At 40.8% G+C, this 17822-nt stretch overlaps 1 protein-coding gene across 1 annotated transcript in view; it reads right to left on the reverse strand.

Annotated features, from left to right (window-relative positions):
• elp3 (elongator acetyltransferase complex subunit 3) overlaps positions 1 to 17822 on the reverse strand; it is a 162900-nt gene that overhangs the window by 94631 nt on the left and 50447 nt on the right. The window contains exons 8-9 of the mRNA XM_041250697.1: positions 11287 to 11448; positions 1368 to 1494 (exon numbers count right to left, since the gene is read on the reverse strand). Coding sequence (XP_041106631.1) covers positions 1368 to 1494; positions 11287 to 11448 — 289 coding nt within the window. The remainder of the gene's footprint in view (positions 1 to 1367; positions 1495 to 11286; positions 11449 to 17822) is intronic.

Raw genomic sequence — 17822 nt, forward strand, 5'->3', positions numbered from 1 at the left:
AGATCCTGTGATCCTCCCAATCAGTGAAAGAATGTGGCAATAATAGATAAGAAAGAAAGAAGAGGACATCACCCTGCAACCCCCTCCAAAACAGTGGAAGGGTGTTAAACAAAGGCATCTGATAAAAGACAAGAACAGAGGAAGGAAGGAAGGAAGGAAGGAAGGAAGGAAGGAAGGAAGGAAGGAAGGAAGGAAGGAAGGAAGGAAGAAGATCCTGAGATCAGACCAAAGGAAATATCACTGCATGGTTCATAGGAAAGGGACCGGCACTTGAATTTACAACTCATTCATTCACAGGATGTCCCTTCCAACAGACAGGGGGCTGTAAATTGGTGTAACTGGTATCTTAACACTCAACCAAATCAAAATGTCTACTTAGGACGGTCAAATCTGAATGTATAAAGGCAGGTATTTTTGTACTTGGTTAGTTAGTCAACCTGCCAAGGTTGCCTCAGTATATTGTCTTGACAACACAAGTTAATGTATTAAGCTGAATTGAATATCTCTTGAAGTTGAGCTTCTTGGGGTAACGCCAGATTTTATTAATACTATTAAGATGACTTGCAATTAGTATATTTGTATGGACAGTCCCTCCGAGTTTGTGCCTAAACTAAGGACTGGTGCTATATTTAATTAAATTATATACTCACTAAAGTAAAAGAGCTGCAGGTTCTTTTTTCTATATTACGCCTTTTTAAATCCAACACATTTATATTTCCAATTTGTCATGATATGTCATTGCAAGACCTTTTTGAATGTTCGTGCATCAAGCTGTTTTAGAAAAATACCTTTAAAACAATTTCATCCGCGTTATACTAATGCCCACGATAATCTGCTACTACTTGTGTGTTTATTAATTTATTTAACGCTCTGGGGGGAGTTTACTCCTTGTATAACCCAAATCCTTGAATGCAAATCTGTTATTTCCAAAAACTCTATATCTATTATGGCAGTGTTTTGCTATATTTGACAGGTTTGCAAATTATCCTGGTGATGGTAAATCTGTGATACACACTAAATCCTAATCCAGAATATTGTCTGTTAGTTTTGTAAACATCTGTTAAATAAAATCAGCATTTGTTTAGAGTTTGTTCCAACTAGCCAACTCACAGCAGGGACTTTTGAAAACAAGTTGTGAAACTGGCCTCCACAGACTAATCTAATTAAGTCAATCCTTTCAGAAGGTGTGAAAAACCCTGACTGCAGCTAATAAATTGAGATGCAGGCCCAAATATATTAAAGGAAAAGGAATTGTATTAATAATTATACATTTTCTCCAAAATTCATGCAATGAATGTCAAAACTAAAAACCCCAGGCTAGTGAAGGAGCATGCGAACCTTAAAAATGAACATATGCTCTTACTCACAATGAACTGCTCTACATCTCTCTCCAGCCCCACATTGGGCAGATCCGGCATCATGTGTGCCACCACTTTGAAGCCAGCATCTTTCGCTAGGTGGAAGGACTCGCAGACAGCCCTGACTGTGTGTCCCCTGTAGATAAACAGAAAAAGGTTAGACTTCCAACAGCAAAGAAATTATCATCAGTTAATCATAACCCTGGTTCCCTGAAATACAAATGTAACCATTACCGCATGCGTATTTACCTCCTGAAGACCCGGAAACCTGAATAATGATTCCTGGGAGGCAAAGAGATCCATCTCTGCCCTCCCGAATCTCTCCCAAAATGAGGCTCACCACCTCGGGTGAAGCCTCCACTCTGAGGTGCTGGGAACTCTCCTTGACAGGAGGTCCGCCGCTCAGTTTGTTCTCCCGGTCAGGTGTACTGCCTGTAGTGAGAGGAGGTTCTTGTGCGCCGAGAGGAAATGCTGACTAGACGACGTGAGGCTGCCCTTGCGGTTGAGCTACCACTGTTGTGTTGTCTGTAAAGAAAAGTGCATGTCTCCCACAAACCTGCTACAAAAAACAACTGCAAGGCCAGATAAGACCCTGTTAATGGGTGTTACACACCCCTTGCGCACCCCTGCCATTCCACAATGCACCCCAGCCCAGGTTCAACGGGGGCTGAAAAATCCTGCTGTTCACAATATACCCAATTGAAGGGTCTGGGCAGCTGCTGCCATCAAGCCTAGAAGTCTCTAGAAAGTCACTACCACAAGCGCTCTGTTTAGCTGAAAGAGTTCTAAGTATGTGGCTACTATTTGCACTCTGCCATTTGACAGAGTGGACAGCATGGACCTGGAGTCCAAGCAAACTCCTAGACTGCAACAGCTGTTGTGTCTTCCACATTTTGAACCTCCTACGGCTCAGATACAGGTTGACCTGTCTGAGGTCGGGGATTGGTCGCGCTTAGGCACTAGAAAGCACCTGGAGCAGAACACTTCCTCCAATTGGAGGGGGGTCTATCATGCGAATAGCCTGTTTTTGCAGAGCTGCTACCTCCTGAGACACCACCAGAATGTTTTGCAAGTCCATGACTGTGGAGTCATGGCCCGAAAGAGAGGGGGACCATGCTTGAATTGCAGAGTAGCCAGTTTGAACAGTAGTAAGCACCCAGATATCCGTGGTGCACCGATACCAATATTCCAGATGACTCCCTGAGAAGGGCCACTGGATCTGTGGCAGCAAACTCCTAGGGCTGCTGCTCGGCCTGTGGCTTGGTCTGAGGCTTTTGTTCTTGCACTGGGCGGCAGAACATATTGAAGCCTCCACAGTGAGCAGCCGTGGGCCGGTTCTGAACACCACCTCTGGCAGCAGGTGCAACTGGCTGTACTGGTCTTTGAGGCTGCCGGGGCCTTAGCCGCTGGTTTCCTTCGTGGATTCCCTCGCACGGTGAGAGCGCTGCAGCATCTCATCCAACACAGGACCAAACGTATGCCCTGGTGAAATAGGGGCATCCAGCAGTGGTGCTTTGTCCCAGTCAGGCACACGTGCTTGGGAAAGCCAGAGCTCCTTATGTGCAGCTATCAGCGCAGCCAGGTTCTTGCCTACAGCCTGCCCGTTCAGTTTTGAAACATGGAGCAGGTTCTTGTTAACCAGGCGCAACTCATCCAGCTGTTCTGATGAGGGCCTGTGTGTCAGAGAGGGACCACAGCAAACAGTTGTAGTCAAGGAAATAAAGATAATAGTTTAGAAATTAAACATTGGGTAAATTTATTGCCGATCATAATTCTTTATATTGTCATCTAGTCAACACATGTTAAATGTACAAATAGCCAGATTTTTAAAATAGATCACCTACTACCATTTAAACATATGCACATATCCATACAATTATTATATATTTTTTTGTTTTTCAGGCTCAACTCACCGTGCTGACTCGAGAGGGGCAAAGAAGAATACATGCTGTCCTCTGAAGTGTGTGCCGTCAGCCGACCGCTTCTTTTACACATTGCAGGCTCACTATGCAGCCACCTCAGAGCTACAGTGTAGGAAGACAACGCAGCTCTGGGCAGCTTACAGGCAAGTCCGCAGGCACCCGACCAGACCACAAGGGTCGCAATGAGCTGAGGACACCCTGGCCGACCTAAGCTACCAACTAAACTGTGTGCAAAATGTTTATTTCCGAGTCAGGTTAACTTGTATAGTTTGTTTACTATGTACAAAAGGAGTTGTTCACATTGACGTTTAACAAGCAAACCAGTCTCAGTGCATTTGCCAAACTGACCAAGACCATCTGTTTAGATGGACTCGGTAGAGTTCGTTTCCCCAAGCGGACAATGTTGTTCACAATTCACACCAAACATATTGAACCACACAGAGTGCGGACCAAACTCTCTAACCGGACCCAGTGTGAACACAGCCTTAACGTGTTTTGCCCACTTGATCCATTCCATCATGCGTTTAACATGCGTAATTGTGATGCGTCAATTAATTTAATTTAATGAGCATCTAATGAGCACCTTGCACACCGAGTCCATAATTATATGCACAACGGTGATGCCTTCTAGTCTTCCAAGATTCTGAGTCTGAGAATGAACAAGTGCATTAATAAATAAATAACACTATGTAACACAATTTTTGTTCCTGAGTAGTAGGTGTTATTTCCTAATTGCTTATGTCTCAGAAGTATAGAAAATGGCTATTATTCCTCACAAACTTTGCTTTTGTGACCAGGACAGTGATATTTTGAAATTTACCTATTTCCAATGAGAAAACGGGCGAATTTGTGTCTTTTCGTTCACATAAAGTCAGAAAAAAAACAACATATGAATCCAAATTAACATGTATTTATACTAAAGTAATACAAAAATGACTACAAAAGATTTAGAAGCAAGTAGTTTTTCGAGATTTACGATTATACTGTAAATCACTTTCACGAATCAGCCCCCCAAATGTAGTCTCCCATCATGTTCTCGTTATACTGTCCATGGTAGCGGCGTTCAAAGTCCAGTATAACCTGGTGGAAGTGCTCGCCTTGCTCCTCCGAGTACGCTCCCATGTTCTCCTTGAATTTATCAAGATGAGCATCAACAATATGAACTTTGAGGGACATCTTACAGCCCATTGTGCCATAGTTCTTCACCAGAGTCTCAACCAGCTCCACATAGTTTTCTTTATCTGTGGTCCGACGAAGACACCGGCTTTGACCTTTGCCTCAGACAGCTTAGGGAATAAGTCTTGAAGGTACTTGAAGGCTGCCGACTCCTTATCTAGAGCTCTGACAAATTGTTTCATAAGACCCAATTTGATGTGCAGTGGCGGCATCAGCACCTTCCGGGGATCCACCAGTGGCTCCCACTTGACGTTGTTCCTCCCCACACAGAACTAGGTCCGCTGTGGCCAGTCCCGCCTGTGGTAGTGCGCCTTGGTGTCCCTGCTGTCCTAAAGGCAAAGATAGCAGGGAAACTTGGTAAAACCGCCTTGGAGACCCATCAGGAATGCCACCATTTTTAAGTCTCCTATGACCTCCCAGCCATACTCATCATACTTCAAGGCGTCCAGCAAAGTCTTGATGCTGTTGTAATCCTCTCTGAGGTGCACCGAGTGAGCCAGGGGAAGAGACGGGTACTTGTTACCATTATGGAGCAGCACGGCTTTGAGGCTCCTGGATGAGCTGTCAATGAAGAGGCACCACTCATTCTGGTTACAGGCGATTCCGAGTGCCTCGAACAGACTGGTCACATTGTGGCAGAGGCAGAGCCCATCTTGACGGGTGAAGAAGCTGGAAAAAGGTTGGTGACGCTTCCTCTGATCTGCGACTTGCACACTTTCATCCAACAAGTTCCACTGCTTGAGCCTAGACATCAAAAGCTCGGCATTGGACTTGGTGAGACCAAGATCTCTAATCAAGTCGTTGAGGTCTTTTTGGTTGGGGTAGTATGGGTTTCTCTCCTCAGTGCCACCTCTGACATTGTCATCTGGATCTACAACATCTTCCTCGCTCTCTGACTTGCTGCTCTCTTCTAAAGACGGCTGCTCTCTCTCCGGAGGAGTGGGTACGGGGAGCTCATGGCAGTGTGGAACTGGGGCGATGGATGAAGGAAGGTCCAGATACGTGATAGCAGGTGCATTCTTGCCAGTTCGACGTTTGGAAGGGTCCACCATGCAGAAGTAGCAGTTGCTTGAGTGGTCAGTGGGTTCCCGCCAAATTCTTGGGATAGCGAACTTCATGGCTCTCTTTTCCCCTCTGTACCATCCTACAAAAATACATTTATTTCACCCATGACTAATGTGTAAGAGATTCTCGCAACATTTTTCATATATGATATATTTTTTCAATAACATTGAAAATTGTAAAACATTTTAAAATTAAAAACTTTTACAATTTTAAAAATTAACAAATTGTATAACAAAATTCCGAGCAACAATTGTCCATCTTACCTTCCAGAGTTTTTTTGCAGTGCTCGCAGGTGAAATGAGGTGCCCAGGGTTTGTCTTGATGCCTGACAGGCATGCCGAAATATGCCTTGTAGGCCTCACACATCTTAGCAGATGCTTCCACTGAGTATTTTTTCGCTCTTGTCTTGATAAATTGGCCGCAGGCATAGCAAAATGCGTCTGCCGGATGCTTGCAGCCTCTTGATGCCATCTCAGAAAAATGCAGATATGTATCCACTTAGGCAGCTGGAACTAAACTGAACTGGTGGGCTTAAGGCCCCTGTATTTATACTACTATTTATATTACTGGAATGTTCTAGAAGTTACTCCATGTTTACTCAGCACTGAATCTATCTGGAATGTTCTGGAAAATAGGTAAATTTCAAAATATCACTGTCCTGGTCACAAAAGCAAAGTTTGTGGGGAATAATAGCCATTTTATATACTTTTGAGGCATACAATTAGGAAATAACACTTACTACCCAGGAACAAAAAAAAAAAAAAATAATTGTTACACGTGTAATAAATTTAAAAAGCACTTGTGAGAACTGTAAATTTCAGACACTGTTTATTTTACAGTTTTCAGAAGTTTGTCTCTGTTGCAATTTGGGACTTTATGGTAAATCTGTAAACATTAATGCGATTTCTACAATAAGCTGTATTCTTTTGTTTTTAATGTATACATATTTTTGGTGAGTGTGTAGGAGTAAAAAGTTTCAAAGTGAAAGCAAATGCAGAGTTAAACCATTAAAGCCTACATATTTTATACAGTGTACTATTGTTGGCACCATGTCTTTTAGCATCCTAAGACTGAATGTGATGGAAGTGTACATTTTCAAATTTTTGCATTTGGAACAGCAAATTCTGACTCTTGAATGTGACTATTTTCAATTACTGCTATGAATATGATGCTAGCTAATTTTACCAAATTTTATTGTAAGTGCTTTGGTAGCTTTAGCAACCGATAAGCACTAACAGGTCAAGACATTTTGTGTTTTATATACACTAGGTTGTAAAGTATAAAGATATGCAGTTAAATCAGTAGAGGAATTTAAGCTGCTGACAACAGGATTCAACTGATGTCACAGAAAATGACTGGTATGTACTGAAATACTAAAACAAAACCAGCAATTCATTTATAATCAAAATAGCAAACTCGTTCTCAACAAAAGAGAACAAAACTGGTGAAATCTGATGACCCTAGTTTTGATGGCAATGAGAGACTGTGCACTCAAAAAGAGTCAATGCATAAGCTTACTGCTACTAAAAGTTTGCAATAACAATTATGAATCGCAATAACTTGTGGCATTACTCACCCCCACTGTCCTCCGTTTAAAAGTGTAAATCGATGATTGATTCCGTAACCACTTCTTCGTTCGGCTTTCATCACCAGTATCACTTGTAAGCTCGAAACGGACTGGTCCATCGCAATTCATGGTGTCCATTAAAATTTAAGTCTGGAAACGAAATGCCCTCAGACAACTAACATTTTACTCGACTTATATAAGTAATGAATTGTGGAAACTATCGCTATTTTACTGAATATTTTGAATACTATTCACTGGAACATACAAGCACTATAAAAAAAATATATATATTTTTTAAATAACTATTTAATGTAATAACTGGAAATGTAACACCAATTTAGCCACCAGCACTGTTTGTTGGGGCAGATAGTGTCTGGACAGGAGGGCTAAATTAGGAGACTATACCAAAGCAGCAATTGAAGCCTCCCCCGATAGAAACTGGGGGGCGAGGCCCAGCTGCTGCTTCTACCCTATACAGGTTGTCCATCGACTGGAAAACAGCAGGAGCTGTAGCTGAATGATCCCAGGATGACTGGATCTGAAAAAAGAAAATCTGGGTGCACTGGGGGGTGCACAGGAGAGGTGGTAGGCTGATCAAAGATGGACTGCCTTGTCTCACCTTGTGTATAATAATAAACTATAATATCTTTATTTTTATATAGCGTCTTTCATAGTGAACCACCATCAAAGCGCTTTACAGAGGTAGGCTGTGAACTGTGCATTATATGCAGAGTCACTTACAATAGGACACTGATTTAACATCTCATCCACTGGATTGAGCACAAGGTGGTTAAGCGACTTGCTCAGGGTAACACAGTGAGTCAGCCAGTGGCAGTGGCTGGTTACAAGCCCTGGACTTTAATCACTGGACCACACTACCTCCTTGTGTAGACTGCAGTGGCCCTCTTGATCAGCGGTAGAAGCTCTGCCAACAAGGAGAGCTAACCGCAGGGAATGTGATGTCTGACCATGTCCTCAGACAGGAACGGCAGCTCCCATTTCGCCCTCCTCATCATTGGACAGTACGTCTTCCTGTTGCCAATCTGAGCTCATAGTCCCCTGGGGCCCCCAAGGGGACCGGCAGGGCAGGCAGCGCCTAATGTTTACACAGTAACTCTGCAAGTACCATTCCTTGGTGGGAAACAGCTACCCCGAGGAAGAGGAAGATGAGGAAGACCACGAAGATTGGTGCGTGTGCTACTTTCCTGAATGCGTCGTCCAGTCTCCCTTGGTACAGAGCTATTGTGAGGACGCAGCCATCTCTTTACCAAAGGGTGATGGGGAAGAGCGCTGTGCAGGTGTGACAGACGTTTCTCCAGCGTGCGCTTGGAGAAAGATGCACAAAACTCACAGAAACTGAGGTATGTCAGTGCCTCCTTTACGTGCTCTGGCCCCAGACTCTCCCGCTGGCTTCACAAGGGGCACAAGGCCGCAGTGGGACGTAATAAACAACAGGCTGTCGTGCACAAATACGAGTGATTAGTTAAATCATTTAGAAATTTTTCAGTGTCACATATAAAACATAATAAATGCAAATATAAGGCAGAAAAAGTAACAAGTACCTAAACTCGGCTCTCCTGTTTCAGGTCAGTCTCGAAAGGAAAAATGGTGTTGAGGTGCGCTACACAGGCTCGTCGAGCAGCTTTGATATTAAATTATTCAGGCTTCCGGTCATTAGGTGATAAATACCCATGCGGTGATGGTTACAGTTCGTACTTAACCCTCTGAGTAGTGAGTTCTAAAATGCACTGCCAGTGTCAGAGAAAAAGTAGACTGGGCAAAACGTAGATCACGCAAGCGCAGTAAGGTAAAAGGAAGGTGCAGCAGCTATTTGATTAAAGAGGAAGTTAACTGCACTTAGCATTTTCTGTGTGATCATTTTATCTGCTAGATCGTACAGTAATGTGTTCACACACCTCTTTCTTGGTTTTATTTATTTTCTGTCTATAAAATGTGTGATGCAAAGTTTTCTGTTATGTTTTTATACTTGGACTAAAGTGTTAAAGGTCTGTCAACATTTTCTGCTGGTGTGGATTTAAAAATGTCGTTAGTCAGATGTAGGCTGTAGTTGATGTGTGATCGCAAAGATTTATTTACTGTATATTTTTAAAAGGCTTTACATGTCAAAATGTTGTCAATCTTTAATTGAAATTAAAATGTTTTAGTAACACATTCTTATGACATACAATCATACAGTATTATTAGTATTGCTTATATTATTTTGTCAGTAGGCCTAGCGGTAACTATTTTAATGGTAACTCTTTTTCAGCATTCTTTTATCTATTGTTCTATTGTCAAATACGTTCCATCTACTTATTTATATAAAGTTATACTTACAAAACTTCCTTAGCTACTGCTTACTCGTTAAATATCAAAAACTTTGAGTTGCAATAATGTTTGTTAAATACATACAAATTACACTTACAAACTTCATTTTAAATTATGTATTTATTGTTAATATATATTACTGGGCTCAATCTACTAATTCCCCAGACATAGCACTAGTACAGCGATCTATGTATAAATATTAGAAACATTTTTCCCAGGATACCGGTCCTATGGGAAAAAGTTTTTTTTTTTTTTTTTTTTTTTTTTTTTTTTTTACTTCTGCATGCGCTTGATTATTATGAGTACAGCGTACAAACAAGCTGAAAGCTATGAGTTTGTATGTATATAATGAATACTGACAAATCAATGTTACCGTAAATAAATAAGAGAGAGAGACATGAACAAATCATATTGGGGTAAACAGGTTGTGGGGGCGGAGGGAGTGAGAGTTTCTAATGCTTCAGCGTATGGTTCTCCTTGAAGCATGGAGCAATGCACAGAGCTTGGCGCCACCTCTTCACTGTCACTTAATGGTGGTAAATATTATCTGTCTTCACCGACACACTCGCTGACATCCGATTCAGTGGAAGAATTGTGTATTTGAATTTAAATCGGAATTTGAATTGAGTATTATTACTAATACTACTTTCTCACTGAGCGATTTTCGCCGTTTACAAACACTGTTGACTTTTTTGTGACTGGGATAATTCTATGCAATTGAGTCAATATCTAGCAGAGGGCGTAAGAGACCAATAAAAGTTGTTACAGAAACCTAGTATTACAATATTATGCGATCACAGGTTTTGTAGGCTCAGTAATTCAAGTTTAAAGTTGCAGAACGTACCAGTACGTTCGTACTACTCAGGGTTAAAAGGGAAGCAACACTACTCATAACTCAGTGAAAACACCGACACAGAAGTTGAACTGAGTGTAATATGTCCTTCCTGTTTTTTTTTTATTACATTCTTCGACAAACTATTGATCAAATGGGTATAACTTGGAGGAAGATATTCCATAAATACTCCTGAAGCACATACAGTAGCTCACCATTAGTGGCTGGGGTTGGCAGTCAAGTGATTACCATTCTGTGCAGCAATACTCAACAAGACAATGATGACAAACATGCAGTTCTGTTTTTTTTTTTGGAATTTTAGTTACCATTCTTGAAAGGACAGGTGTTTCACAAATTTCTGAATGTTGAGAATCTTCAGTTAGGTGCACCAAGTGGACAGCAAGAACATACAGTCCACAAATGGACAAAATATCTTAGAAAGTAACTAACTATCTTCCTGTATTCATATGCAATAAGGCCCAACAGGGTGTCCCCATACGTCAAATATACGGACGCCAGGGAGTGGTGCGTTACTGCATTTATAATCCAAGTAAAACAGTGGTTTTGAAGGGCATAAATCATGTTTAGGGCAAAAAAATTAGTATTTTTTTATCCTTAAGCCAATAAAGTAGTCCCATTTATAACTGTGTAGATTGCCATTGAAAAGATACACCAATTTCTTTGCTGGTAATGGGTCACTCAGCTTTATAGTTGGAGCTGTACATCTGTAACTGTAAACAAGAAGGCTACCGGTACTTTAAATTCTGTGAAGCAGCGCAGCGATATGGAATATGTATCAAGGCCCCAACTGTCCGTATCCATCCAATATACAGACAGCTGGAACCTTGCTCGACCAATGACATTGCTTGTCTCAAGTTTCATTGCCAGCCCTGGATTATAAACATAGTTATACAACAGGGAGCCATTAAATTACCCTTTCCTTTACATACTCTACACCACTGGTCTTACTAAAAAAATGTCAAACATTTAAAACATTTTCAGGGACCACATGAAACCTGTGTTTCTTTTTTTTCTCACCTGTTGGTGTCTCTGGCCACATCCTCATACACGCTCTGCACTCCAATTTCCAGCCGGGTGCAGCCATATGAAAGCATGTCACTGAGGTGCCGCTTCAGGCAATAATCTGGTCTGGTCTCTATCGTGATCCCCACACACTTAGTGTTACTGCGCTCTGCGTATCTAAGGAAGAAGAGACTTTCAATATTATTTTTGTTACGTGGAACACATTTCAATTAACTCAAAATTACCACTGCATAGCCGTTCCAGACATTCAAGCTTTTAGTGTCAGATTAAATATACCTGAGCTTAACTAGACACATCAGTCATCTTTAGTGCATCTATGGACAGACTGAAAAGCTGGAATGGATTAAACTGATAACGATTTAAAGACTTCTGTTACATTCAAATTACATACATAACTGCCATAAATTCAAGTTAAATAAGTTGAGAAATACAGCACTATGTCGGCAAAATGTTTTAGCAGAGAGCTTAAAACAGGGTTTTCAATTAGAATGTGGCACCTACAAGGTAGTAAGGGGCACCAATGTCATCGAAGTGCACTGGCACATTTGTGCATGGTTTGAGCATGTGAAAGACTAGCAGTGGTCTGCTTGTAGCTTTTGTACTCCATTAGTGCAATGAAGGAGCTTTATTTCAGCACTATTCACAACAAGGCAAGATCAACAAGAACACAAATGTACTTTAGGATCATCAAGGCCCCTGCAATGCAAGACTGGCTGGAAAAAGAACTGGCACTTAAGAAAATCAACGAATACTCTGACACAAACTATTCTCTTTCACTCAACTTAACCCTCTGCGGTCCTATGTCAGAGGTCTCTAGTCATTTTTTTCTCTGGAAAAAGCCAAGAAAACCTTTCAATAGGCAAGAAAAGGGCCTGCACCATAGACCTAACACAGGACATAAAAAAAAAAAAACCACGATAGCTGCTTCCGCAGCCAGCGCTCAAAGAATATCAGATATTTGCAGGGCTTTTTGAGATGTAATAGTAATAAAATAATAACTTGGATTAGGACTGATCAGGAGATGATTTATCAGTATGCACGACTATGAAGAGGTATGTAATAAATACAGCGAACAAGGGGTAGGACTTGGCTGGAGATGCAGTACTGAGTGTTCTGTTGATATGCAATGCCTTTTAAACCAGTAAAAAAAAAAAAATATTTGAACACCATGTGTAAAATAAACAGCGCGTGTGAAAATAAATTGGACCCGATGTGTCTGACAAGTGCTGAATAAACGGACCGCTAAGGGTTAAAGAAAGGGGCTTGTTACCAGGAGGTTCTGGGTTCAATCCCAGCTCAGCCACTGACTCACTGTGATCCTGAGCAAATTACTTAACCTCCTTGCGCTCCGTCCTTCGGATGAGATATAAAACCGAGGTCATATTGTAAGTGGCTGCAGCAGCAGTTGTGATGCATAGTTCAACCCTAGTCTCCATTAGGGATGTCATGGTATACCGGTTTTACAGTAAACTGCTGTATAAACTGCCATTGTTTTGAAACCGCAACCATTTTTCTATACTATGATTACCGAGCTCACACGGTTTACAGTGATATAAGCACTTTTTTTATTCACTGTTTGTCCATCAGTGAGCCACTGTGTTCATTAGAACTAACTAATGAACACTGACATCAAGTTCTGAAAACTGCCATGCATGAGATTATCCGAGTAGGCTATTTAATAAGGGACGTCATACTTAACACAAGGATCTGCAGGTTTCACAAAGTTAAATTTAAGACTTTTTTAATGCCACTTGGAAATTAAGACCAATTTCACAATAAAAATAAACAAAAATGTGAAAAAATGTGACAGCAAGGAGCTTCAAGGACACCAATTACTTAAGTTTAGGTACATTTTGTTTATATCCATTTATTTACATTTGATTTGTTTAAGACTTTCATACCTTTCACATTTTTTCAATTAGACCAAAAGGAGACTGAAATTGATTTCAACATGCATGGTGCCTTTTTTATTGCAATTTCCCTCTCCTTGAACTGCAACCCCAGGTACCTGGACTGAACATGATCATCCACCCAAAAGCGTACATGCATGTCCAGCTTTTTCATTTTTGTAGTTTTGTTCAGATTCTCATCAAACATCAAAACAAACGTGCCTTCTTTGTTTACATCGGAGATGACAGATTTCCCTCAACTGGCTTCAATCATAATCGCAGTTCTCCAACAACTTATTGTTAAATCTACACTTCCCCGTGTTAGCTACACACAAACCAAATCAAATCCAAATCGAGTCATGTAGGCAGTCTTGTCCTTCTCGCATGCAAAGGTCCTGGCTATTTCCAAGCCAGGAAACATTATTTTGAATAGCTCATCAATTCCCTTATTGCCATTGTAAGACCGGCGACTCACCACTGTCTTCAAAGTCCACAATACCTCCGCTTTCAGTGTGGGCGTATAGTCAAACGTTGACAGAGATCAGTTGCTGTTGCTGACAACGTCGTTGGAAATGCTAATGGTACACTAGTGCTACTGCCAGCCGCAATTGCTGGGCCTGTCTGCTGTACCGGAGGCGGAGCAGAGATGGTGGAATACTGATTGATGCGCATTTGACTGTGGCATTTAACAAATCATTTGTGTCTCTCACACTGCATATGTGATTCCACAGCTTTTATTCCCATTGTGTCAAGTTTAAAAAGTATGCAGCAGGCTTCGGACAGATTTCCCTCAACTGGCTTCAATCATAATCGCAGTTCTCCAACAACTTATTGTTAAATCTACACTTCCCCGTGTTAGCTACACACAAACCAAAAGACAGTAAACAAAACACACATACACACAAGATGATAGATACCGGTAGCTAGCGAACGAACAACATTGCTGTGAGGCACTGAGAGAGCAGAAGCCGAGGTCTGTGTGCACCACACACAGCTCCCACTGCCAGCTACTAAAAAAATTGCCAGAGATAGAACACGTACAGTGTTCTACTCGTGTGTTCCATCTGTTCCATCCAATCACCTTCTTTGCATCACCTCTGCCATACATGCACAGCCAAACACAATGTAGCAAAAATAACATATCTCCTGGTCACCAATTTTTTTAAGACCTTTGAAAACTTTATTTAAGACAATTTAAGACATAAGGCCTGAAATTTAGGAAAATGAATTTAAGACCATTTAAGGACCCGCGGACAACCTGTAACATAAACCGCCCAATAATGATCAGTAGCAAACGTGATTGTCAGGTGTCAAATATCAGCAAGAACAAGGCACTGTAACTTTTCATCACCGCCTTCCTATTAAATATACCAAACCAAAGTAGTAACAGTAGCTGTTATCTATCGTATCGGTCAAGAGAAACGCAGTAAGCACACACCAGTGCAGATAACACTGTGTAACCAAAAAAAAAATTTTTGTTCCTGGGTCATAAGTGTTATTTCCTAATTGCTTATGCCTCAAAAGTATAGAAAATGGCTATTATTCCCCACAAACTTTGCTTTTGTGACCAGGACAGGTAAATTTCAAAATATCACTATTTCCAATGAGAAAACGGGCGAATTTGTGTCTTTTCGTTCACATAGTCAGAAAAAAACAACATATGAATCCAAATTAACATGTATTTATACTAAAGTAATACAAAGATGACTACAAAAGATTTAGAAATGAGTAGTTTTTCGAGATTTACAATTATACTGTAAATACTTCCAAATCTTTTGTGGTCATCTAACAATCTATAATTGTAAATTGTAAATCTCGAAAAACTACTCACTTCTAAATCTTTTGTGGTCATCTTTGTATTACTTTAGTATAAATACATGTTAATTTGGATTCATATGTTGTTTTTTTCTGACTTTATGTGAACAAAAAGACACACATTTGCCCATTTTCCCACTGGAAATAGTGATATTTTGAAATTTACCTGTCCTGGTCACAAAAGCAAAGTTTGTGGGGAATAATAGCCATTTTCTATACTTTTGAGGCATAAGCAATTAGGAAATAACACTTACTATCCAGGAACAAAAATTGTGTTACATAGTATAATCAAAATGTCTATATTTACCAAGTCTAAGATGCTACAGGCAATTGTACTTTTTATTTTAAAACGGTATTGTAAAGATGTTACCATCTCTGACTTGATAGTGTTGTAGGGATTTTGGTTTTATGTATTAAAAAATGAATACAATTTTATTCCCATTAAAAAAGCCCCCCATATGCCGCTTAACTTTTGCAACTGTGTCATACCCACCTTAACTTTTCTTCTTTCCTTTGTGTTCATTGCTGTTAACATGCAGTCCAAAAAATAATAAATGTAAGGTTATCATCATAATCAAAACTATAACCAAATAGCCAAAACTACAAAACTTTTGGTCATATGGCTACAGAATCTCCTAAGTGTTTTTTGCATACTTCAAAACAGGATTCAAGGTGGGCTTTCTTGAGCAATAGCTTCCTTCTTGCCACCCTACCATACAGGCCAGATTTGTGGAGTGCCTGGAATATTGTTGTCACATGCACACTTTGACCAGTCTTGGCCATAAAAGCATGTAGCTCTTGCAAAGTTGCCATTGGCCTATTGGTAGCCTCTCTGATCAGTCTCCTTCTTGCTCAGTCATCCAGTTTGGAGGGTCAGCCTGATCTAGGCAGGGTCTTGGTGGTGCCATACACCTTCCACTTCTTAATAATCGTCTTGACCGTGCTCCAAGGGATATTCAAGGCCTTTGATTTTTTTTTATACCCATCCCCTGATCTGTGCCTTTCAACAACTTTGTCCGTTCTTTTGAAAGTGCTTTGATGCTCATAGTCTTTGCTTTGAAATGCACTACCCAGCAGAGGGAACCTACAGGAACTGCTGAATTTATCCTGAAATCACGTGAATCACTACAATTTAACACAGGTAGAGGCCACTTAACTTGGTGTGTGATTTTGAAGACGATTGGTTACACCTAAGCTAATATAGGATTGCTATTACAAGGGGAGTGGACACTTATCTAACCAAGCTATTTCAGTTTTTATTTTTAATTAATTTTCTACAAATTTCTAGAATATTTTTTTCACTTTGAAGTTGTGGGGTCGGATGTGTAGATAAATGAAAAAAAAAAAAAAAACTATTTTAATTCCAGGCTATAAGGCAACAAAAGGTGAAAAATTTGAAAGGGGCTGTAGACTTTCTATAGGCACTGTATATTGCAGCTAAGGCATACGCAGTTAGACAGTAACAATGGGGCGCAAACTCCAGGATCGCGATATATCCAAATCCGCAGTATAGCAAGGGGCGATATAACGAGAGGTGGGTGTACTTGAATTAATTTTTCTGAATTAATTTCCACCTAGTGGCAGGAATAACGAAGCACTTTCAGAAAATTCAGTTGTAACCATTCGGTGCTAGGTAGGAACATGTGGTTCAAAAAGGTAAACGTTATTATCACAACCCTGGTTTCCTAAAATAGAAATGTAACCATTGCACATAGGTATTTACCTCCTAAAGACCCAGAAACCTGGATAAAATGTATCAAAGCTGCTCTCAATGAGTCTGTGATGGCCCACCCCAAGGACATAACATTAAGTCTATAGAGCCTAGTAAAGGTATGGGTTATAGCCCACACCGCTGCAATGCAAATGTCCTTGACAGACGCACCCTGGAATAAAGCCCACAACGCTGCCATGCCCCTGGTGGAATGGGCAGTGAGCTTTTCTGGAGGGGACAAGTTGGCCAACTCCGATTTAGCTACTTAGCATGTTTGGACTGCCTCCAACTTTTTATCCTCTCAACGTAGTACACCAGGGCCCGTAACGGGCAGAGCATATGGAGCTGTTGCTCTCTGTCAAACTGGAAAGGAGTTGGAAGGAAAGCCTTCAATTCCACAAACTGGTTGACAGGAAATGCCGAGATCATCTTTGGGGAAAAAAGGCAGGAATGGCACGGAGCGTAACCTTTGTCCTGGCCTCTCTAAAAATGAAGCAGGCTTTTGCAATGGTGAATACCTGCATCTCACTTGCCCACTTTGAGGTGATGATACCAAGCAAGAAAGCCAATTTGAGCAATAAATATTTCACCTCAGCTGAATGCATGGGCTCAAATGGAGGCTTTGTGAGTGCATACATGGGAAGCTGCTGCCTTCAAGCCCAGAAGTTTCTGGAACTCTACTACCACGAGCATTCTGTTGAACTGATAGGTGGCTATTCTCTGCACTCTGCCGTCCGACGGAGTGGACAGCATAGACCTGGAGTCCAAGCACACGCCTAAATAGGAGGCTGTCTGAGGCATGAGCTGGTGTAAGTGATAATAACACACAATACAAATTGAACACATGGGTTTTTCTGATAAACACGCACCCTGTGTGGGGCAGTGGACACATGGTTCCGTTCTAGTTAAATTGCACAAGCTGTTATTCTTTCATTAGCAGTTTGTTCCTTTCCATTTTTATGCAACATTTGCTTATGTGCCTATTTGAATGGTGAAAGAGTGAGAAAGCATTGAAAGACTGAAAGGTTAAAATAAATAGTTAAATATGTAGTATGAAAATGCTTGAATATGTCTGTGTAAGCTATGTTAAAATCTGGATAGGTAAGTCAGCACTT

The sequence above is a fragment of the Polyodon spathula genome, chromosome 5 (genome assembly GCF_017654505.1).
Source record: "Polyodon spathula isolate WHYD16114869_AA chromosome 5, ASM1765450v1, whole genome shotgun sequence".
Lineage (NCBI taxonomy): Eukaryota > Metazoa > Chordata > Actinopteri > Acipenseriformes > Polyodontidae > Polyodon > Polyodon spathula.